Source organism: Oryzias melastigma, linkage group LG7, assembly GCF_002922805.2.
Source record: "Oryzias melastigma strain HK-1 linkage group LG7, ASM292280v2, whole genome shotgun sequence".
Classification (NCBI taxonomy): Eukaryota; Metazoa; Chordata; class Actinopteri; order Beloniformes; family Adrianichthyidae; genus Oryzias; species Oryzias melastigma.
In genome coordinates this window covers 26,185,702-26,209,243 of record NC_050518.1, presented here as the reverse complement: position 1 = coordinate 26,209,243, position 23,542 = coordinate 26,185,702, and the positions used below count along the sequence as shown (strand labels likewise).

Below are 23,542 nucleotides of genomic sequence, written 5' to 3'. Positions count from 1 at the left end.
TTGACATGAGAAAATCCAAAGTTACTATTGAGATGCTGCACTTTCAGGGAGGAACGTTTTTGCAGTGAGCCGATGACTGGAGGATCTGGGCTTTCACACCACAAGATAACTGTCTCTGCCACCAGAGGCTTTAATCTGGATGATATATTTCATTGCACAGTACAAAGTAAATGCCAAGGCTTGAGAGATGAGATCTGAAACAGCCTGCTCAGACGTAGACGACGGGGGGAGGACGTTAACCAAACCAAATGTCCCCATTTCAAGGGCAAACAAAGCTGTCTGGGTGAGCGAGGCTTTAGAGCCTCCACGACTCAAAGTAAAAAGTTGTTTGTCCTGCTAATAGATTGGCTCTGGGATTGGGTTTCCAGTGTGTTTGCTTCAGTGTGTTTGCTAGGACCCACGTACAGTTATTGAGGAAGAGGAGCACGGCGAAGCCCAGCGTGGACGTGGCCAGCAGGATCAGGCAGATGTTGCAGGGGATCATGAAGTAGCGCACCACCAGGGACACCTTGTGCTGGTATCTGCGTTCCCGCTCCGGTCCCGGCGGCGAGGGGTAATGACACCCGCTCATGCTCCAATCCAGTGACCCCCTCCCCCCCAGGGCGGAGGGGACAGCGGGGCGCGGAGCGCGCCGGGGGGTCCCCAGAGACCCGTTGGAGAAAATGATGGCGGTGTAGTGAGGGCTGAAGATGAAGCGCGGGAAAGGTGGCGTCACAGAAAATCACAGCCAAAAGCTTTTAACTGCTGCAAAGCTTCTTACAGGTAATAACATCCATTTGGAGATGGGGGGGGGGGGTACTCCTAAAACCCCCCACCTTTCCACACCACCTCCATTCTGCTGGGAAGAAGACCAGCTAGTGTGGATTGAGTGGAAGTGATGGAGCCGTGTCTGCTGTGTGGATGGAAGTGGGTGGTGATAATGAGTTTAACAATGTGTGTTGGAGGGCTTCTGGCAGGACCGGCTGCTGGATGTGGGTGTCTTGGTTGTCAGAAATCCACACAGAAAGACTGACAGGAAATCCACTCCCCCCTCCCTCCAACACCCACTGCTAATTACTCAATTGTGAAGGAGGTCAAAGGACGGCGCCCCTTCCTCCGCTGTCAGAACAATCCAAGGAGCTCATCCAGTTATGCTTCAGGTTCTTCCCTCTGAAACTTTTCCAGACCAGCTTCTTTGGTTTTACGGTCTCCTCCTCCTGTAGGGTTCATCCAGAGGACGTAAATCCTTCCCGGGCATCGCGATCCGTCCGGTTCTCCTTCACCATCCAGAGAAATGCTTCATTTCCCGCTCCTTCCTCCGCGGTTCAATTCCCGTTATTCCCGTAGGACTGAGGGGTGATCAGCTGGCCCCCCGCTGGGTCAGAAGAGGGGAGGCAGACCGGACCTGTCAGGTGTGAGGGAACCAACTCCAGAGCGGAACGCGCGGACCACACATTCCCGGGATGGACCCCCTTCTGTCGGGAAGAAAGCTCGAAGCGCACCGGAGAGCCTCACGAGAACCTTCCGGGACGAACTTGTTCCGCTGCGGATAACAACCCGCCGATCACCGGCAGCCCGAGCAGCGAACGGGGCTCAGAGCGAGCCTCATCCCCGGGCGGCAGGTACCGGTCCCGGTGTCCGCGGTCAGCGGCAGAAGTGACGGAGGAGCGGATCCCGACACTCCGGTGTTGTTCCTCTGTCAGACAAAAGCAGCGACATGTCCCTGCCTGAACAGACACGCGCCCTCTGAGCGCCGCGCGCGCAGTCAGAGGAGGATGAGCGCGCGGGCGGGGTGGGGTGGGGGGTGGAGGGGTCGTCTTTAACAAAGGCTCCGCCGATTGGAGAGGAGGAAACGGAGTAGTACTCAAGTCCCGTCAAAGTGTGTGTGTGTGTGTCGGGGGGGGGGTCCTTCAGCCGGGAGGTGTCATCCACCCTCCCACCCCCCGTTTGTTTGCAGCTTCGTCAGAAGCATGTCTCTTCTACAAGAGCGGGAGAATTTCTACACATTAATGAGGCTCAGAGAGCAAAAACCGGGGAGGGGGCACCGACATCCCGGAGACATCAGACCCCCGCGCGCCGGAGCGACTCCCGCTCCTCCGCCGCTAACAAGCCGTCATTCAGTTCATGAACATTTCCCGCGGAAACCGAAAAGAACTGCGATCAGTGAACGCAGCGTCTGACCCGCCGCTGCAGGAGTTCAAAAGCGAAGCTTGACGGTCTGTTCCTGACGCGGTAATGAGGTCAGGATGGGGGGGTGGGGGGAATTCACTGTTTGCTTTGAAGAAACTCAACAGCAGCGGCGGCAGATGCGAGGCGGGACCGAGCATCAATTATGGATGGTTCCTCACAAACACTGATGCATCCCGGGCTTCATCCACGCAGACGCAGTGACTGTGGAGCGCGCGAGCCTCATAGGAGGCTGCAGTCAGAGCGGGAAAGTTCACACGTGGTGATGGTGTGTGTGTGCGGTTCCTTTCAGAATCATTTATTTCTTTCAACAGTTTTCATTCCCAGACTCAAACTGGGGGGTGGAAGATGACGGAGTAGCAAGTATAGGGTCACAAAAAGGTCATAACCAACATCCTACACATGGGGGGGGGGGCTCTTTCGACTCCAGCTTCATAACCCCCCCCCCCATAACACACACACAGACACCTGCATGTTTGTTATCGCTTCTCACCTTTCCAAACACACACTAACTTCCGCCAGCAGAGGGCGCTGGGGAGTCATCCCCGCACCTCTCCGATGCTCCGACCCAAATCAAATCTTCATTGACATCAAAGCTTATCTGCTTTGATCCATTTTTAATGCCACAAGTATCTCACAAGGTTAACATGCTTCTCTGGACCCTTTGAAATAGCAGCTTCCATCAGCATCCAGAGGAGTTGCTCTCTTCCTTAGAGCTGTCATGTTTTATGCAGGCACAGACATTTGTCTTGTTAAATAACTGATTGGTAATTATATTTCAATTTTGTGAGTTGTGTGTTTATGTGTGTGGGAGCACCGGCGGCGGCGCAGCACATCCTGGTCTTCCGATCGACCGGCCGGCTGCCGCTCATCAAACTGATCTGAAAGAAAAGCGGCGCTGGCCTCGCAGAACGAGAATTCCTCCTCAAAGGGCAAAAGGATCATCGAGTGAAGAGTGAGAGAAGAAAAGAGGCTGTTATCGTGGAGATTTACAGAGCAACATTAAAGCCAGGACGCTTACATTTCCTCGCTTTCTGTGTTGCTGCCATGTATCATAAAAAGAGACACTTTTGGTTTGGAGCTCTGTGGGGGCAGAAAAACCTTCCTCTGATGGTCATCACACACGCAGAGGAACTAAAACAAAGATCACCAACAGAAATCTCCACTGCATGACAAGTCAGTGTACTACAGATTTACAAGAAGTTTCTAGAACATCACAGGAAGATTTACTCCAGGAAGTAAATAACCAAGCTCAGGTAAACGAGGTTTCCAGGTGTTTGCTCTGAAAACAGAATGGAAGTGAAATCCTTGTGTCATTTACAACAACATAGACAGTATATGTGTACAGAGACAGCCAAGTGGCCCCGCCCCCAAACAGGAAGTGGATCCATGAAGTCAAAATAGAGAAATAACGAGCTGTTACTCAGTCATGATATTGGTCAGAATAACCATTCTAGTAAGGGGGTCTCCAACCTGCAGCTCCAGATCCACATGTGTCTCTTTTATCTCTCCATGGAGGCTCCAAACATAAAATAAGTCATGAAGACTGCTGATCCAGACATGTCGACCATCTGAGTCAGCAGCTCCTGAGAATGTCTGCTTAACCAAAACTACATAAAGAAAACAAATAAACAAAGCCTGAAAACTAAGACTACCAAGATCCAAACTAAAATAACAAAACCCAGCAGTGTAAGACTGCTTGGGACAAAAACAATAATATAAAATAGCCGTTCTATAAAGTAAGGATTACTTAATTATCATTTATTTAATTTAGATGAGTTAAATGTATAATTTGATGTCTGAGGTTCACATAGATGATAAACTATGCAGGTTTTTACATCCTGTTGACCTGAAGACTTCTTGTTTGACCAACTCTACTTCCAGAATGAACAGATTTATATGAAGCAAAACTGGTAAAAAGTTTGATCTTTTATGAGTTAAAAGCACATATTATCTTATGCTGAACAACATTGGTTACTAGATGTTCAGAGCTGCGCTGAGATGATCCTGTTTGGCACAGAGCATCTTTTATTTTGAAAAGAAGTAAAAAAAAAAAAATCAAATTTTGACAGATATGTCATATTTCATATATTTGCTTTTTTTCCTGCCAAAAATAGACATAAATCATATGTAATATAAAAAAAGAAGGTCATGAATGCAAATCCAGATTTCGTAGATGCTAAGGTAAGACTATACAGCTCCTTCTAGGTTTTGATCAGAAGAAAACAAGCCCAAATGGCTCTTTTACTGTCAAAGGTTGCAGACTGCTGTTCTAGCTCTGGTATTTCTTTATAATATGTTTTAATAAACTCAGTTCTTTCAATTATGTATTTCATTAATCCCAAGTTGTTCAAGTTATAAACTGACCAATCAGGTGTCTCAGTAAAAGCATGTGGTGCCCACTGGCCCCCACCATTTTCCCTTTCAGTGGAAGGGGTGTGGCTTTCCAACGAGCTCACCCTTGATTGGGGAAAGTAATTGTCATAGAAAGTTTGACTTGGACCAATCACTGCTCACTGACCTCGTCTGGTTCCAAAATGGCGATTGAACTGACTTGATTTTGTTGGAACGCTAGGTAAGGCATTCTCTGAGTGACATCACACCCCACTTTGATAATAATATACGTCTATGCCACAAACGGACAATCCAAAGAAACACAGGACAGGAAGTGATGCTGGAACCACGCAGCAAATTAGAAAGTGAGAACAACAAAATCAAAGAGGAGCAGTTATAGACCCACTCTGATCAAAATGGTGATTCTGGTGTTTCTAACACGTTCTTGTGGTATTTTTCTGAAGGTGGAGCACATATAATAAGAACATTCAGTTTAAAATTCAATTTCGGAGTATTTCTTAATTTAAATTGTTGTGAATCAGAAGCAGATGAGATCGTTTTTGTGATGTAGAAAACACGCTGGGCGGGGCCACAAGCTCCCTGCTCCGCCCCATTCCGACGGGGTGTGATGCATGTAAGAGCATGTAATCAGAGAGCTCTCATCATTCTGCTGCTCTGCAGAAACTATGTCATAGAAAAGGTCTCATCATCATCATGATCTAAAGCCCTTCAGGAGCACTTTGAAAGCAGGTGAGAAGATGCTGGCAGTGGGACTTCCAACTGTTCCTGTGTGAAGCTGCAACGGTGCATGCATGAGAAGACGAAAGGTTTTTCCGGCGTCTGGAGTGGGTGGGGTTCATCTGGGTCTGAAGGCAGCAGGGTTTGCAGGACCTTCCGAGGCAGCGCTGCTTCCGTCGTTAACGGCTTCAGAGCTCCTGCTTCCTCCTAACGAGTATTTTACTGATGCTGACCAGAAGAACGAAGTTTCAAAACTGAGCAGATTTGGTAATTGCCTGCATTAAAGTCTGCCCACCAGCCCACTCAGCCATTCATGTTTGACTCATTTCCAACACACTTAACCGGATTATTCCACGTTTTGTTCGGAAGCTTCCATGGTTGTGCATAGATAATCAGAAATGATCTGCAGCTATTTAAAGCTCCTCGGGTATTTGTGTTTCGTGCTGCTTTATTGCTTTACATCAGAGGTCTGACACTCCGTCTAAATGCTGTGAGCTTTAAGGCCACAGACTCCGCTTCGTGGGACATTAGTGTGACATCAAATGACCGTGTTGAATTCTTCGTGTGCATCGAGCCGTGCAACCAAATGGTGGTGGGGGCGCCCAGCGGACCCTTCTGCTCAGACTCACAGGTGGGTTGCCAGTCGTTCTGCAATATTAACCCTAATCACGGAGGGTCAGACATCACCCCATCGTCTAAATGATCCTCAGACGCATCCGACCTCAGAGCTGAGAGGTGAAGACATTAACCTCTGCTTAGCATCTGGAGGGGCACCAAGAAAACACGATACTTCTGGTAACTACAGACATTACAGCTTACTGTCATTGAAATGTGCACACTCTACAAAGAAAACCTCCTTTTCCTAAAAGGCGGGAGATGATTTAGCTAATGCTCAGTTCTTTGCTCATTAATGCAAAAGACTTTCCATAAACTCCAGCTGCCTCTTTAACAGGCCACTTGTTCCATCTGTTTACCGTTTAAAACTTGCATTTATGCCTTTTTTTAAATCACTCAGGTATCGTGCAACAATTCTCTAGATGAGCACAAGCTTCAGCTGCACGAGCAAACGACACAACGACGGAGACAAACAGGAAGTCTCTGAAGCCTCGTTTCCACCAAGCGGTACGGTCCGGTCCGGTCTTTTGAGCATTTCTATTGTTAAATGGACCCAATAAACCGTTCCAACCCTGTACCTCTTGAGGCCCCCACAGCCATTTAATACTGGAGCTGCAGAGCAGGATGACTAGTATATCTTGTATATCTAGTATAAGAGTTCTGTATCACTTAAACAGGTTAAAGTTCAAACTAATGTTAAGGTGAGATGTGTTTCAGGTCTTAGTGTGAAACTATGGAATGGATTCAGTGATGAATTAAAATAAATATTTTGTTTTTGCAGTTTAAAGAAACCTAAATGTAGAAATGATTACAAAACACAAGTGTAAAAAGATTGTATTTACTTGTATCTGTTTGTAAATAATTGTTTTTTATTTGATGGTATGTATTTTCCGTGTTAAACTGATCAGCATGGACATTGTCGGGTATTGAAGGAAAGGCATCAAATACATTTCATAAGCTTCTATATGTAACTTTTTTAATTGGTTATTTGTTTATACTGTATATTATGTTACCAATACAAATAAACTAAACCAATAAACATGAACTGAACTGATAATTCCAAATGTCCCCTAGCTGTGCATGTGAGTGTGTGACCCTGCAACAGACTGCTGACCGGTTCAGCGTGCTCCCCGCCTTTGCCCAAGAGTAGCTGGGATAGGCTCCAGCAACCCTGTGACCCCATAAGGAATTCAGCAGGTTCTGAGGACGGGTGGGGATGTTAGCAGACCCGTTCTTTCTATGATGTTGCGTTTGTTCATGTTGAAGCTTCATGTAAAGAATTCATAGGTATACAAATACTGGACCTGGTCTGTCCTAAAAACGGCGGTTTGGGCCATTACTGATGCATTAGTTTACCTAGTTTACCAATGACTGTATAAGTAATGGACTGCTCAACCCCCCCCTCCTGTTCCAAACAGGAAGTACCCGCTGGTTGCAAGAGGCCAAGGTCCCATAGACTTCCATTGAGAAATAGACAGTTATTTCTCAGTCATTTTATTTGTCAGAATAATCATTCTTCCTCTGATACTTCTGATTCTTCTTACCACGTCCTTCAAGAAACTATATTTTTCAAAAGATAGTTTTTCTTTTTCACAAGTTATTCAAGTTATAAACTGACCAATCAGATGTCTCAGTAAAAGCATGTGGTGCCTGCTGGCCCCGCCTCCAACATTTGACAGATTCCCCTGAGCCGCTTTCAGATGGGAGGGGGGTGGACTTTGAGCAAAGTGGAACAAGCTTACTCATGATTGGTTGACAGTAGTTCCTCTAATAACGTGACTCAGGCCGACTCAGACTAATCTCGGTTGAAATCGGTTACAAAATGGCGGTAGACGTATCAGGAAGTGATGGCGAAGGTCGCTGCCTGGTTTGGCGAGGGCTGGAGGTAATGCATTTCCTAAGGGGGACCTCAATACTTTGCTATGTCCAGTTCTTAATAACGGTCTATGGTAATGACCGGTCCATCTGTGCACGACGGTTGAGGAGTGGTCCTCCATCAAGGATCTTCACAGGAGACCGTCTTCAGTCTCCTCAGTGTCTGATCTGCTTCTCAGCTGAAACCAGGTCAGTTCTCTGACTGGATTCTGTCCACGGCTGGACTCCAGGGTCTTCATCCTCATCATAAATAAGCAGCTGTTGTTTGTATCAGGTAAATGTTCAACCAACCTCTGCCTCTCCAGAATAACTTTATCAGAGAGCAGGAAGTGATGGTTAAACACGCCAGACTTCCTGTTCCCGCACATCAACACACAATTCAGCAGTGATTACAGTCTGCAGCTAATATCCGCTCCCCTCCACTGCCTCTCCCTGTTTACTCAAATCTTCACCAATAACAGTTCCCCTTAATGCCCACGTGGGAAATGATTCCATTGGACCAGCAAAGTCTGCCAAATAATGAGAGTAAAAAAGATTGACACAGAAAAGGAGAGGAGAAAAAGCAACCTGGGAGCTCTGAGACGAGCCGGCAGAGTGACACGTCTCTGAGAACTTGGCATACGGAGCCAATTGTGGCAAAGCAAAGGCTGATGAAGCCGAGCGCTGATACAGATGTCAGTCTACGGCCAAGTCAGCCATCTGTGGCGGAAAGTCGGCCAGGCGACTGCAGACCTGTCATGTGAGGAGCGAGGTGAGACAATCGGGATGGCAGGTCATTAGGAGCCGCCACGTTTCCTTTGAACACGGCCAGCTGTTAGGAAAACCGCCTGTTGATGTCAATGGAGGGCAAATAAATCAATATTTAGACGTTACTGCCACCGTTAATAACTGTAGCCCAACATGGAGCCGGTTCTGGTTTCTATTAGGGCTGCCACGATTAGTCAACTAATCGACTATTAAAATGTCGACATCTAATTTAATAGTCGATTAGTCATTACTTTATATTATATTGTGTTAGAGTGTAATAAAGTTAAACATAATTGTGAGCGTTATTCTCCTGCACCTTTCCGTATGTTTTTTTGGCACGTAAAAACTCAATCACACTTTCAGTAATCTTGGTATCAAAATGTTCATCTCGTTCAGGACATTACTGCTTGTATTTTTGGTATTCATAAACTTTATAGTTTTTGAAATATTGAGCAAAATATGCCCCGTAGGAAATGAATGAGAAAGTCTTCATATTTCAACATTTTAAGTAGATTAGCAACAAGATTTTTAATAAATATATTCATGTTTTCATCTCTTATTTTAATTTTCCAAAAAAATTGAGTTTAACTCATATTTTAGCAACATGCTAATGTTTTGGCTAATTTGTTATCTACTGAGGTTTTCATGGGCTAATTTGGAGTTTAGCTTCTATTTTAGCAACATGCTAACGTTTCTGACTAATTTACTGAGGAATTTTAGACTTACTTCAGTGCTCTTTCATTGTTCCTTAACAAAATATCCAGTCTTCTAGCAAATGTAACATTTTGCAAATAGCTTTTGCATTTTCAGTAAATCCCTGCAGCAATTAAAGTAAATTGTGTCACTTTTTTTTTTTTTTTTTAGCAAAAAGCTTCACACTAGCATTATTGCAGGTAATGGAACTTTTCTAGTTTAATCTTGTTTTAAAACCAGAAACTAATGAAGGACACAGGGTGCACGATTCATTAAAAGTTTAATAATAAGTTTAATCTTCATCATCTTTCTTACTATTTAGTTTAAAGCTAATGATGGTTAAGATGTGTGCTCTACATCCACTTTGCGGATGACCCAATTTGTCGACTAATCTGAATAAAAAAAGTCGGCGATTAGTCGACTATTAAAATAATCCTTTGTGGCAGCTCTGGTTTCTATAGTTCTGTGTTGATGCTGCTCCACACTTTTCAACATGAACATTTCTGCACCTCTAGAACAGGTTCCAACAAAGATTATAAGGCAAAAAAAAACTGCAGGCCTGGTTTTCCTGCAGAGGAACACCGTAAAAACGGTCAAAAACTCTTACTCCAGAAGCAATTTTTTTAATATAAGCAATCGAACTGAAAAACGGTCTGAATTCTTATTTTAAGAAAAAAATTATAGTCACTAAAACATGGTTTCTTATTTTATTTCAATTGAAAAACTTTCTTGCCAGACAGAAAACAAGACATTTTTTTGCAGTGAACCACAAGCTTTGAAAAGTCAAAAATATGTTAATATTTACAGACTGAACTATTGGAGCAGTGCGCTCAGGCTGCAGCTCTGCTCACAGACAGTGAAAACAGTTGTTGTGCATGGAATGCTTTGGTCCGTGAGCTGCATGTCTGATGCAAAGCATCATTGTGAAGACTGACTTTGGAAAAATGTTCAGCTTAAGATTCAACTGCACTGCAGATCCATTGTGTTCAGCGTCAATGATTTTGATTTTTCTCTACACAACAATTGCTGCAGCGTTACCATTTGAATACCTACAGCGTCACATTCCAGCAATTTACTGTACTTTCGGCACAAAAGCACATTTACCTGATCAGCCTTCTGGCGTCCACGCACACAACCAACCAGCATCAAACCGCCGCAGTTTCATTTGCATTTCTAGTAACAAACATATTTTCTTCTTCCAAATGTTTCTCTTTTTTTCTCCCCAGCTCCTCTCTGGCAGCTGGCTGCACGTCAAGCTGAATCTTCACAGATAGATGGTAGAAAGAGAATATTAATTGGTGAGCAATATCTCCTTGTTGAAACGCAGCCCATAAACGAGATGACTATAAATTATTTATATGCTTAATCAGGCGCCATGTGTTCAACTTATTCCCTCAAACAAGACAGCTTCCGTGCATTTCTGTTGTGTTGTGTGAATAATTCTAGCAGCGTTTGGTGGGAGAGCAGGCAGACGGGCTGCTGAGAGTCTGGTAAAAACACTGCTGCACGATGACGAAACGGATGGAAAGGGAATGACCCGCTTGACTCTCAGGATTAAAACGCATTCTCATGACAGACCTGCAGTAAATGTAAGAGATTAAAACAACATGAGGCTAATTAATGGAAAAAACTGACAGAAAATTCCTTCCAGACAAACTGAACTTATAGATTTTCATCTCAGAAAAATGCTTCCATGGGTGCTCATTATATCCAGACCTTCAGCTCAGCATTTACAGACCTAAAAATGGAGTCAAACTTAACTCTAGTAGGAGCAGAGAAGAAGTTTCTGAGCAGCTTTCCACGGCATGAAGCTGCTGCACCGATTGGAATGGTCGATATGGATCAGTAATTGTAATTTTTTAAAGTCAGCAACCGTGAAGAACTCTTGATCTGTTGACCGAATTCAAAAAATCCCCAATCACCCGAGCTCTGCCTGTGCATAAAAGAAAACCATCTCGTCTGCTTCTGCTCGGCACGTGCTGCTGCATCCTAAGCACGAGGGTTAGCGGTGTCAGCGCCGCCATGCATGGGTTACAATTTGCAGGAAACAAAGCCAGAAGAAACCAATAAAGAAGGATTGTCAAGCTCCTCCAGCGCCTGACAGCTGCAATATTTCTCACTCCAACCCCTGGACCAGCTGTCTGTCAAACGCTCAGCTGCATCCTTAGCAGCAACACGCCGCTGTTCAAACACGAGCACGTTCTGTGAGATAAGCACTACGTCCACACGTTTCCTCCTCTAAAATGCCACGGGGGGCTGGAGGGTTAAAGCAAATGGACTCCAGAAACTTACAGTACGAGATAGAGAGACGAGTGTAGCGGCTGAATCCTTCTATAAAATACTCTTATTTGCAAAAGTGACGCTTCCACTAACAAACACGCCGCGTGCAGCTGTGACCTTGAGCGAGGCTGTAAATTGCATCCAGACTGTGAATGGAGTCTTGTGGCTGAGCCTTGTTAGTGACCTCTGTGAGACGGAAAGAATTTCTCCTCTGGGATCAATAAAGACAATGTTTGTTGTGTTTTCTGGTGATGTTAGGTCACAGCGGAAAAAACTAAATCTCGTCTTCAGAGTCGGAGCTCCTCAGGGAACTGAGGAGCAGCTGAAGGTCTTCTCCTGAGCCGGGCCAGGTTTGGACCATCCAGATGTTTGCTCTTAAAGCCAACCCCCAATCCAACCCTTGGTCCGAGTGTCAAACACAGAGGCACTGGATCACTTTTCTTTAGAGTCATTGGTATGAGCTGAGGGCAGACAGTTCTGGGGTCTGCAACCTTCAACACTGAAGGAGACATTTGGGTCGATTTCTCCCTGACAACATCCCAACAGGACCCACCAAGTCCTACTCCCTTTCATGACTTTTTTTCAAAATAAAAGAAATAATGTGTCACATAGGATCATCTAAATGCAGCAAATTGTTAAATTTTACAACCAAAATGTGCAAATCTAATGAACTAAATCAGAGTTATTTCTGTGACAATTCTTTTACAAACACTTAAAATCCTCGAATTTGTTTAAAAACAGAAATCCTGCACTCAAAAATCTGTCACAAAGCTTCTGTAATGTCCTAAAACTTTTGTAAATGAGTTGAATCAAGTTTTATTTTTTACTTTACTACTTCCTTACTTTTTACAGTTATACTTTTTTAAAATGTTTATTTCCTTATTTCCAGAGAGCCACAATGGAGGGGTCAAAGGTGGCAGACCTCTGCTCTAGTAGGACACCGAGTCAGAAGATCTTGATTATTTCAATGAACACTGATCACTCATATAAGCAGATTGCGTTAAAGCTTTAGTTTTAGTTCCTCAGGGCTCTATTTTTGGAGCTCTGCTGATCCATCTGTAAACCTCTGGATCTTCTCATTCATCCTCATAATGTCTTTTAACCAGATGACACACAGCAGCCCATCAGCAGATGACCACACAGCTCATTGAATCTCTCAGACAGAAATCCTGTAAACTCAACTCTAGGTTGCATTTGATTTTTTGTTTTTTTTTAAATAATGATGAGATTCAGACCAGATCCCATGGTGGTCCAAAAATCCAGCAGAAGCTGGAGATCTGCAGGACTTGAACTGCTTTTCCAATGAGCTTCAGAGTCTGGACTCTTTGAAGGCTTCAGTCCAGGTTCTGTTATTCCTGCTGCCTGGGATCCTGTGCTGCAGCATCTGCATCCACGTCCATCTTTTACTGCTTTATATTTGAGCTGTTTTATGATTGTTTTAATGCATTCTGAGAGAATCTTGGAAACACAGAATCGTCAGTAAGAATCCGGCAGGCTTGTTTTTCCTGGTTAGACAAAGACATGTGGACAGACTGTCCCTGACTCCCCCCAGCAGCATGCTGGGATAGTTTATGTGCACCTCAGTGAGAATGATCAACCACTCAGGTCATGGCAGGAGTGGTGGATGGGGAGTTCCTGCAGTGCAGCTTCCTCCTGGAGGAGAGATCTGATAAAAACTCCTGCATGCTGGAACACATAAAAACAGTGTCCTGCTTTCCCTCTTCATCCTCATCGGCGTGAGCCCAGCAGCCAATCACGCAGAGATGTGTGCACGCCGATCTGTCATCTCGTCCATCAGCCTAAAGTGGAAGTAATGGAGTACGGGAGAGGCAGAGGAGGGCAGTGGACCTGATTTCTGCAAGCAGACACATGACAGCGATGAGCACGGTGTGTCACTGAGGCAACAAGCAGCCTCATCCATTATTCATCTGGGTAACAAACTGATAAACGAGCTAAATGAAGAGGAACAACGCCGGCGAGAGTCATGCCAGTGGACCAAAAGAGACATTTAGACGCCGGCGTCACCAGCAGTCTCCTGAGGCGCATATTAATCTGCAAGGTAAATAACAAGGTCTGGACACAGGGTCAAAGCCGAGCGCGCTCGCCCGTGCACGAGCGTGTCTGCGCGGACATGCAGGTGCTACCGCAGGAATTCACATCGCTGCACACTCAACACGTGTAGCGCCAGCCGCCACGCTGTCAATCACCCACCTACTACACCCCCCACCCCGTCCACCTTCAACACCTTCTGCGGCGCAAGCGCACGTTCAGAGAGAGTAAATGACGTCCCGGGTCTCAGCTGTCACGCCAAATTCATGCAGCATGATCTGCACCAGACAGCAGGGGTGATGAATTATGCCTCTGTTGCTACGGTAACACCTCGCATGCAGAAAACGCCATGCCGAGGCCGGAAAAATGATTTGTGTGATTTTATTTCCAAAGCCATTTCAGTGACGATGGGGAAGCATGGAGGGAGGAAGGAGAGAAAAAGACTCATTACAGCGAGGAAGAGGAGGAGGAAATGAGGCAGGACTTCACTCCCAGCAACGTGCAGCAGCACTTCAGACAATGTGGGTCACAGACCCACGTCTGCAGAGCCGTCGGTTCGATTCCCACTCCGTGTTCGTTCAGCCCGCTCATTTCTGCTCCTCTCTAACGGCCTCTTCCTGCTCCCAGAGCAGAGTCTGGAGTTTCAGTCAGAGTCCCCGTCTGCCTCTCTGGTTTCCAGCATCAATTCCCCCCATTTCTAGATCTAATCCAGATTTCTGCCATCTGACCCCGGCTGGGCCAAGTGGGTCTCTCGGGACCCAAGGGGCTGATCAAATGTCTCACCTCTCCACGGCAACAAATGAAGCTGAGGCTGAGCGGCTGTGAGGCCGGCCGGTCGTCATGACGTGTGCTCAGCGCGGCGCTCCGCAGGGCCGTTCTGCTAAAAACATTTAGGATATACTGCAGCAGCATACACCTGCAGATGTTCTTCAGATGACATCAGAAATGTGATACGGAGCGCTGTGAGAGCCCACCTCTTTTCCCCCACAGTGTGGTTTGGGGGGTTTCACCCTGTGGGATGAAGTCAGGACTCAGGAGAGGAAGACAACACCTGCTGGTGTGAACTCATGAACGCAAGCTATCCTGAAGCCTGTGAGCTGAGGTATCCACTGGACTTCAACATGTATGAGGTTCAGAGTAGGGCTGCCACGATTCATCGACTAATCGACGACTGATCGGCTATTTAAAAAAGCGACAAATAATTTAATAGTTGATTAATCGTTACTTTATATAAGATGGAGTCAGAGTGTAGTAAAGTTGAACAAAATTGTGAGAGTTCGGCACCAAATAATGCACTTTTTTATATTTGAGTCAATGAGACCAAAAGTTCCATGTTTCAGATCCTAACCTCATTTAATTGTGTGATTGCTTAGTAAGCATTCACACTATAGTGATTGTCCTGCTCCTTTTCCTCCTTTTCAGCACATATACTATCTATATAAACTCAATCACACTTGCAGTGATCTCATCAATCTTGGTATCAAAACGTTCAGCTCGTTCAGGACATTACTACTTGTATTTTTAATTTTAAGTAGATTAGCAAACACATTTCAAAATATATTCATGGACTATGTTTTCATCTTCTATCATTTAAAAAAAATTGAGTTTGGCTGATATTTTAACAACATGCTAACGTTTGGCTAATTTGTTATCTACTGGGTTTTTACAGGCTAATTTAGAGTTTAGCTTCTATTTTAGCAAAATGCTAACATTTTTGACCAATTTACTTTACTGAGGAATTTTAGGCTATTCTGTAGTTTAGCTAGTATTTAATTAATGTGCTAGCGTTTTGGCTAATCTGGCATCTACTGAGATTTTTTTATGGTAATTTAGAGTTTAGCTTCTATTTTAGCAACAGGCTAACGTTTTTGTCTAATTTTATTTACTGAATAATTGTAGGATATTTTTTGGCTTAGCTAGTATTTAAGCAACAAGCTAGCTTTTTTGGCGAATTTGCCATCTCCTAAGGTTTTTTTTGGCTAATTTAGAGTTTAGCTCATATCTAAGCAACACAATAAAAAATATTTTTTCAAAATTGACGTGTGCTCGGAATTTTTAAGCAATTTCACTACAAATTTTAAAGAAATTTAGGTCAACTTCAGCGCTCTAGTTCCTTAACAAAATATTAACATTTTGCAGATATCTTTTGCATTTTCAGCAAAACTCTGCAGCAATTAAAGTAAATTGTGTCACCATTTTCAGCAAAAAGCTTCAGTATCTTCAGTGACTGCTTTCGGCAAAAAGCATCACACCAGCATTATTGCAGGTAATACAACTTTTCTAGTTTAATCTTGTTTTGATACCAGAAACTAATGAAGGACAGAAGCAGCACAAATGATTAAAAGTTTAATAAACAATAATCAGTGATTAGTCGACTATTAAAATAACCGTTTGTGGCAGCTCTAGTTCAGAGACAGATTTTAGCCCCTGAATTTCAAAATGAAGATGTTTTTTTGAGGCTTAAGAAGGAATATTCAGCACTTTGCTTTATTCTGAGGGATGAGAGGCAAAAGAAGGATCCAACTCTGACAAGTTCTGCTTTTAGAGATAGAAAGCTCACTCACTGCTGCTCCGGGGGCATTATTGTATCCAAGTAGTAATCCGTGAATGTCTTTCACCTTTGAAGATTGCAGCCACAGAGTGGCCGTGCAGCCGGCGGTGACGGGCGCCGCCTTCCATTGTCTGTTTCCATGTTGTTCTGTTCCATGCCTGGTTTGGTCACTTTGACTGCGAATGCTCACCACTTAACAACAGGATTAAAAAAAAACACCACAAATCACAGCGGGGAAGCTTCTTCCTGCCAGAACAAACACGCAGAAAACTGCCTTCCTCAGAGATTCGTCTTTTATGAACAAAATCCAGGAGTTTAACTGTAGAGTTTCTCAAACTAGATGTCTACACTTGTATTTGCTTTGTCAAACTGACAGTTGAAAGTTGGTAGAAAAAAAGCTCAGATTAAAGTTGCCGCTGCCAAGACTTCCTCTGGAGATAACAGAACGCCGGTGTCTGTACAGTACAGACCGAGCCGGACTCCTGTTGTCATCCTGAGGTTGCCAGGCAACCAGCAGAGACTCAATTTCCTTCTGTTTTTTACTCTATTTTCTAAGCCAAACAGGCTGTAGCCTCACACTTCAGGAGTAATGCGACTAACGAAGCAGCGGCGTCTTTTCATCAACGATTTCACGTTTCTGATAAAGATCTCCCACATCCACGTCCTCGAGTTTCATCTCAACCTGTGATCACGCTCACCTCCTCCTGAACCATGTGGAAATCATAATCACACTTCATCTTGTCAGGTTCTGGACAGAACCCTCCATCCGACATCAAACTGCTGATTCAGCTTTTGTGTTCAGAAAAAATGACAACAATTTACAAATCGTCTGTCGGCTGCATTGTGGGTTTTTGTCCTCCTTTTGATCAGACCAGGATGAGTTTAAGGATGTGCGATACGTGCATGTGCGTGCGCGGGCTGCAGGCCTGTGATTGAGAATCTAGGACAAACCCCTTAAGTGGAGAGATGAGGAGAGGGAGAGAGATCATCAGAGCCATTACTGTGTGATAAATGATTTGCAGGCTGGTGAGTCGCCCTGAGGAAACATTGGGCTGAGTGCACGCGTGTGCATGTGTGTGCACGTCTGTGCATGTGTGTGGCGGGCGGGGTGCCTTAACCTGGGGCTCACTTCCATCAAGATCCCATGACACCCACATACTCCTAATGCAATGTGCTGTGTTACAACGCAGATGGGGGTCTTCAAGGAATGATAGCACTAAAGCACACACATGCACAAAAGCACACACATGCACAGACACACGCAGACACAAACGTGCGCACACCCCCACCCACACACACACAAAGGTGCACAGACACACATGCACACAGAAACAGGCCTAAACTCCTGCCGTCTCCTTCTCTGCCTGCATCTGCACACACAGGTTAAATTCAACATTTCTTTCACAGTAATTCACTGAAACATCCAACTTTCCACAGACACACACACACACACCTCTCACTCTCACACTCTGCAGACAATCACATCCCAGGGGAGAAAAGCTGGAGCCAGGGCCAAGCTGGAAGAAAAAGGCAAATTAGGGCCGAGCTGGAGGAGCAGAAGTAGTAGACACAGAGAAATGGGGGGGGGGAGCGTTGGAATGATCCAGACCTGTGGAAAACACCCCCTTCATCGCAAAAGATGAAGATAAGAAAAGGCAAAAGAGGTGTAGAATAAAGAAAGCCAGAGACGTAAAGACAAAGAGGAAGTCAGCAGTACGGAGGAGCAAATGAAGAGAAGAAGAGAAGAAAACACGAGGGAGCTGGAATGACAGCAAGAGAGGAGACAGCAAAGGGTAATAGCTGGTGGGGGGGTGTGAAAGGCTTTGCCAAGATAGAGGAAGAACCAGAGTGGTAAAAGAAGATGAGAAATTGAGCAACATAACCCTGAAGACCTGGCTGTCTGAGCAGGAGAGTGCTGGATGTGTGCAGCAGCGCTGTGGAGTGCACTGATCAGCCAGCGCTGCAAGATGGTGTCAGGCCCCTCGGCTTGTCCGCGCTAAGACTACGAGGAAAGGATTTCTAGCACAATAGCCTCGAGGGGAGCTCTGCTTGCTGTGGTAAGACAGCCTGCTTGATGCCTGGACTCCCGGCTCCAAACACTGGAAGAAACCCAAGCAGTTAGATGCAGCTGGATGAAGAAGTGCCAGCTCCCTTCCCAACACACATCCATGCACCTCATCCAGGAGGAACTGTCCACCAACTACATTTTCCAGGTCTCAAAGCCTTCTCAGCCGGGAGAGTCGGAGGAGGAGGAATGGGAGACAACTTTGTGAGGGTTTCAAACCTCTGATCCAAAGGTTTGACTTAAAGTTGGAGTGGGACATTCTGGAGAGGACTGGACACTCCCAGAACCGTCTGTGACAGTTCTGTAAAGGTGACTAAAACCCGCCAGAATCAGGCCTCACATTCATGCCTTCAACTGTTAAATACAATCCCACCTTCAGTGATGTTTACAGAGCCTGATGTTTTAAATATGAGCATTAAGTGTATCTGAGAACTGGACAGACTGACTCCGCCCCCCTGGCACTACAAACAGGAAGTACCCGCGAAACCCCATTGACTTCTATTGAGAAATGAACAGCTGTTACAGAATAACATTCTAGCTCTGGTGTCTGTTTGTAACATCTTCTTGCTAAACCTAATGATATATTTCTTTATTGCAAGTTATAAATAACAGCATGTGGTGCCCGCTGGCCCCACCTCAAACATTCAAAACGCTTGACAGATTCTCCCAAGCCGGCGTTCAGTGGAAGGGGTGCAGCTTCCCAACGAGTTCACCCCTGATTAGTGAGATTGGCTGCCAAAGAAATGTTGACTAAAACCCACTCGGACCAATGACCTCGTATGGCCCCAAAATGGCGACTGAATTGACTTCATTCGTTGGAACCCGAGGTCAGGCATTTTCTATGGGTGAAATCCATTGAAAAAAATCCATTGAAAAGATGTGTACTAATAAGTGATTAGACTACTAGGTTGTGGCCTTTTTTCAACTGAGAAAAAAACAAAACAATAACAAAGCTACAGATAACAAGTCGATGATAGGTTGTTTTGCTATTATTTTACTGGTCCGGCCCACTTGAGATCAGACCAGTTGAATCCTCTGAACATAAATAAGTTCGACACCCCTGCTCTAGCCATTAGTGAGGTTCGAGTACTGGCTCCTTACTGACCGTCCATTTTTTACCTGCAGACAGTCTGTATGACCCGTAAGGGCAGATGGGACTAAGGCTTAAGAGTGTTCCATAAACGCTTAGCTGAAGATCCACCTGCAGATGGACCAGGTTCAGTGGGGCATGGTGAGATGGAAGGATATTCCTGATGATATTCCTGATGACCATTAGTGGTCTGATCTCATTTTCAGAACCGGTTGAAAAAGTAAACATCAGGTGTGAAAAAGATCCACCGAGATCCCTGAAGCAACTGGGTTCAGAACCAAAGCTCACTTAGCTGGTGATGCAGGACATAAGTCAGGTCTGTCTTCAGTTCAGTCCCTTTTCCCAAAGTCAATAATGTTGACTCATTGAGCCCCTTTTGTCTGTCGATAAAGCCCACTGCCGGCCTTAAGCTTCTGCTGCGGCTCTGTGAGGAACAAACAAAGAAAAGGACCCGAAGGACTAATGGAGACTCAGGAAAACAGATGCTGCTGATAGCGCCTCTTCAAAGGCTGAACGTCGACTATTTTCTGGAATTACTGCTTCACTTTAATACTCAGAAAAATCCGGAGGGAAAGAATTTGAAAGGATATTAACAAGGTGATGATTTGTAGGTGTGAAGGAAGGAGAGAAAGGAGGGATGGTTTGGTGGGTCATCCTTTAAAATCTTCAGTTTCATTACTGACTTTAGCTTTGCACCTTAATAGGTACGACAGGTAGTGATCAAATATGAGCGGAGCAACTCGCCCTGAAGGAGTCACTAAATGTGTAATATTGAAATGGACGGTTCTGGATGGGAGATGGACAGCAAAGGACAATCTGAGAGTCTGTCCAAACTAAGGAGGAGAAGATTTATTATCTTCTCTAAGTGAGGGCGGCACAAAATAATTCACCTGGAAATCAATTTCCATCAAATCTATTACAGACCACCAATGGACCGAGCAGAGAAGAGAACAACAGAGACAGATGGAAAAAGACTATCATTTCTCTTTCTGTGCTGCATTTCCCTTCCCTCTTTCCCTGACCGAACCATTTCCACAGCGGCCGCAAGAAAACATCTGCACTCCATCACGATAAACAGTCCGCTCACATTTGTTTCCTGGAAAACCACAGAGCGGCGTGTAAAAGCAACCACTGCTGGCTGCACTCTGATCCTGATGCAACGGCTTCCATCTGAGGGAACGCCGACGTGGAAACGCCGCAGAAGCTGCTGGACGGCCAATCAGGCTGAACAACAATCTACAGAAATCTACAGGAAAGATTCACATAAGCAGTTTGAAAAACAACAGAGAAACCTGTTTGTTTCACTGAGCCCTGCTGAACCAAACCAGAAGATCAGGAGGGACTCTGAACGCTCCTGTAGAGCCTTAACTTCAGAAAGAGGATAGGGAGATATTTGCAGAAGTACTTTTCTGATTTGGTCTTAATTTTAATCAAATACATACATAATTTTGTGGTTTTGGTGCCAATAAGTCAGACATACTGACTGTACACAAGGGAGACCATTATGTGGAAAACTCTAAAGGACGTGTCAAAGTCAAGGCCCGGGGGCCGGATCCGGCCCTCCAGATCATTTTATGTTATTGTTATTAATGACCCGATGTTATCTTGTGCTTATTTCTAACTTGTATAATTTTGACAAAATATGTTTTTATGGAGAGTAAAATATTGAAAGTTATTAAAGGTTTAAGTTGATTTATTCTGGAATAATATTCCTGCCTTTTTATTATTCATAATTATGTTAAAAAGTTAAAGTTTTAAAGTTGTCTGCTAGTTTTTTGGAATATTATGGTTTTTACTAAGATTTTTTTTTAGGCTACCTTAAAGTTTAGCTAATATTTCAGCGACATGCTAGTATTTTTTTTTTGTTTGTTAGTTTTTGTATTTTTAGCCTAATTTGCATTTAATTAATTAATATTTTAGCTGGCTATCAGTTTCACTGTTTTCAGCTATCAATTTCAGCATCTTCAGCAGACAAATTCAGCTTACAGCATTCACACTAGCATTATCACAGGTATTGATATATATCTAGTTCATAATTATGTTAAACAGTAATGGTTTTAAAGTTTTAAAATGTAGTTTTAGAGTGTTCAATAAATGTTTATCCTGTTCGTCCCGTGACCTAAGGTGTCTTTTGGATTTTGGCCCCCTGTGTGGTTGAGTTTGACCCCCCTGTGTAAAGTGTCTGTCACCACAACACATTTTTTTCCTATCCTGAAAAACTAAGGAGAGAAATAAACTGAATGGTGTGAATATTTATGGTTTCTGAATGTTAAAACGTATTCCTTCAATTGAACAAAAGTGTGTGAAGCAGGTTAAGGTTGTCCTTTTGATAAGAGGATAACCTTCATTTAAATTCCAGTGAAAGGCTGGATGACGTTGCTGTTGGATCAGCAGAGTGACTGTCCACCTTCTGAACAACACGAGCTCCAGGTCTGCAGACACAAAGAGCAGAGCAGGAGGTCATCCTTTCTCTTTGGAGCTCATTTCACCGTGACGCTTCACTGTCTTCAGATTATTCATGTTTTTGAGAAAGAATGAAGATTTCTTTAATATTTCATAACCAGAGTGACTGTTTTCTGAATCCCTGGATGCTGCAGCTCAGGAGCATCTTTGTGTGGAGAGGCTCTGTGTGGGGGGGTTGACGGTGTGACTGAAGGAGGGGCTGTCAGCATTTGTAGGTCAGCGTAAATCTTTAATGCTTTATCCTGATTAGCTGACAGTCCCCCCCCGCCCGGTTTTATCTGCCCCCCCGCTCACTGGGAGGAAGTGGCCACCCGTTCCAGAGACCGGCTTACATTTCCAAAGTTCCTCTGCACGCCAATTAAGCAGGTATGTGACAAGAAGGGCAAAAGCACCAATTAAGCGGATGTACCTCTGCTGCACGTCCCCTCTTATCAGACACCCCATCATTTTCCCCGCAGAAGCTTCCACCTTTCTGCCTCCACTGGTCCTTAATGACGTTCATGCATCTCTGCTGCACTTCCATGCGCTCCAGTGACACGGGGACGCTCAGACCACACCGCGTGTCCGAGGACCCCCCAGCAGAGGCGGATCTCTGACTTGGACACACAGAATTATTTAACCGTAAGCGCTCATGGCTGGAGGGGTCTGACGCTGCCTTGTTACATGCATTACATGAACCAACGCCAGCATGGAATCAGTGTGGGGGGGGGGGTGGGGGGGGGGGGTCCTGAGTTTGTAAAAGTTCAGCTCAGAATCCTTCTAATGGGCTGTTTTTCTTATCAATTGGGGAAACATTTTTTTAAAGGAGTAATTGAGAGCGCCACAGGGCGCCGTCGCCTCATAAATAAGCCACTCTGCTTAACAAATCCCCGGACCAATTTATTTAATTTACCGTACAATGGATTATAGCTTATTTAAGTGATAATGAAAGGAGACACTTGAGGAAATTAACTTGAAATTTCACGAGCTGCTTCCAGAATGACTCCAGAGAATCCGGAGAAGGGATGGTTTACCCGTCATCTGTCGGGAAGGCAGAGGGCACAAAGTGTCGGCCTTTAAATAATTTGATCAGCAATCGTTTCTGAAAGCTGCTGTTGGAAAACGCTGTCATTAAGGACCAGCGGAGGGCGGGCCGCTAATGGCTTTCAGATCCTGCCTCCCACACCCTCTTTACGCTGCTTTCCATTACAGCTCAAGTATTTTTGGACAGTAGCTGTTAGATCATGAAGACCCATATGTTGTTATGTTCTGCGTTTATGCGGCAAACAAGGCTCCTCGCCGTCAGCGCGGCGAGACGTCGCCTCATCAAAGCACAGGCGTCAAAAACCAAACTCATCACTGTCAGAGCGGAAAACAGTGAAGCAGAGCACGCCGCCGCACGCCGCACAGCTGATTAAAGGCCTCACGCATGCAAACATACGCCTGGATCCTATAGAGGACTAGCAAAGAAACATGACACGCCGCTTTAGCGTCGCACACCGATCTGGAGACAAAAGTGTTGGTGGAAAACACTGTTGTGCTGACGGGCCTCCAGCTGAGCCGACACCAACCCTCCAAAGTGGGTCTGTTACTCGGGTGTGGCCTGGATTCAAACAAAGCTGCTAGTGGGTCACTGCCTAAGGAGAAAGGCAGTGCTCGTGCACGGATGGATGAAGGCATGCACGGATGGATGACAAAGCCTGCATTTATGGGGAGGCAGGGAGAACAAAGGAAAACTAGAGGCTGAGTGGGGGGGTACAGTATAGATGTGGTTTTTGTACATTAAAACGCAGTTATTTACTCCAGCCTTTAACGCGAAAAAAGCCATTTGGTCTAGATTCTTAGAGACCAGAACCCAACGAGCAGGGCCGACCCGGGGCATAGGTGGCCGCCTAGG

General features: G+C 44.9%; 1 protein-coding gene and 1 long non-coding RNA gene across 3 annotated transcripts in view; both read right to left on the bottom strand.

Annotated features, from left to right (window-relative positions):
- The window catches only part of agrn (agrin), a gene marked incomplete in the record, with an annotated part of 299,832 nt that overhangs the window by 188,528 nt on the left and 87,762 nt on the right, over positions 1 to 23,542 (bottom strand). Inside the window, 1 exon segment of one of the 2 annotated variants that reach the window (XM_024293932.2) lies at positions 406 to 1,747. Coding sequence (XP_024149700.1) covers positions 406 to 571 — 166 coding nt within the window. 2 annotated transcript variants of the gene reach the window in all.
- On the bottom strand, positions 12,654 to 16,493 carry LOC118598979. Its single transcript, XR_004948234.1, has 2 exons — positions 16,062 to 16,493; positions 12,654 to 13,303 (listed from the first exon to the last, which is right to left on the bottom strand). It is a non-coding gene; the product is annotated as an uncharacterized LOC118598979 (long non-coding RNA).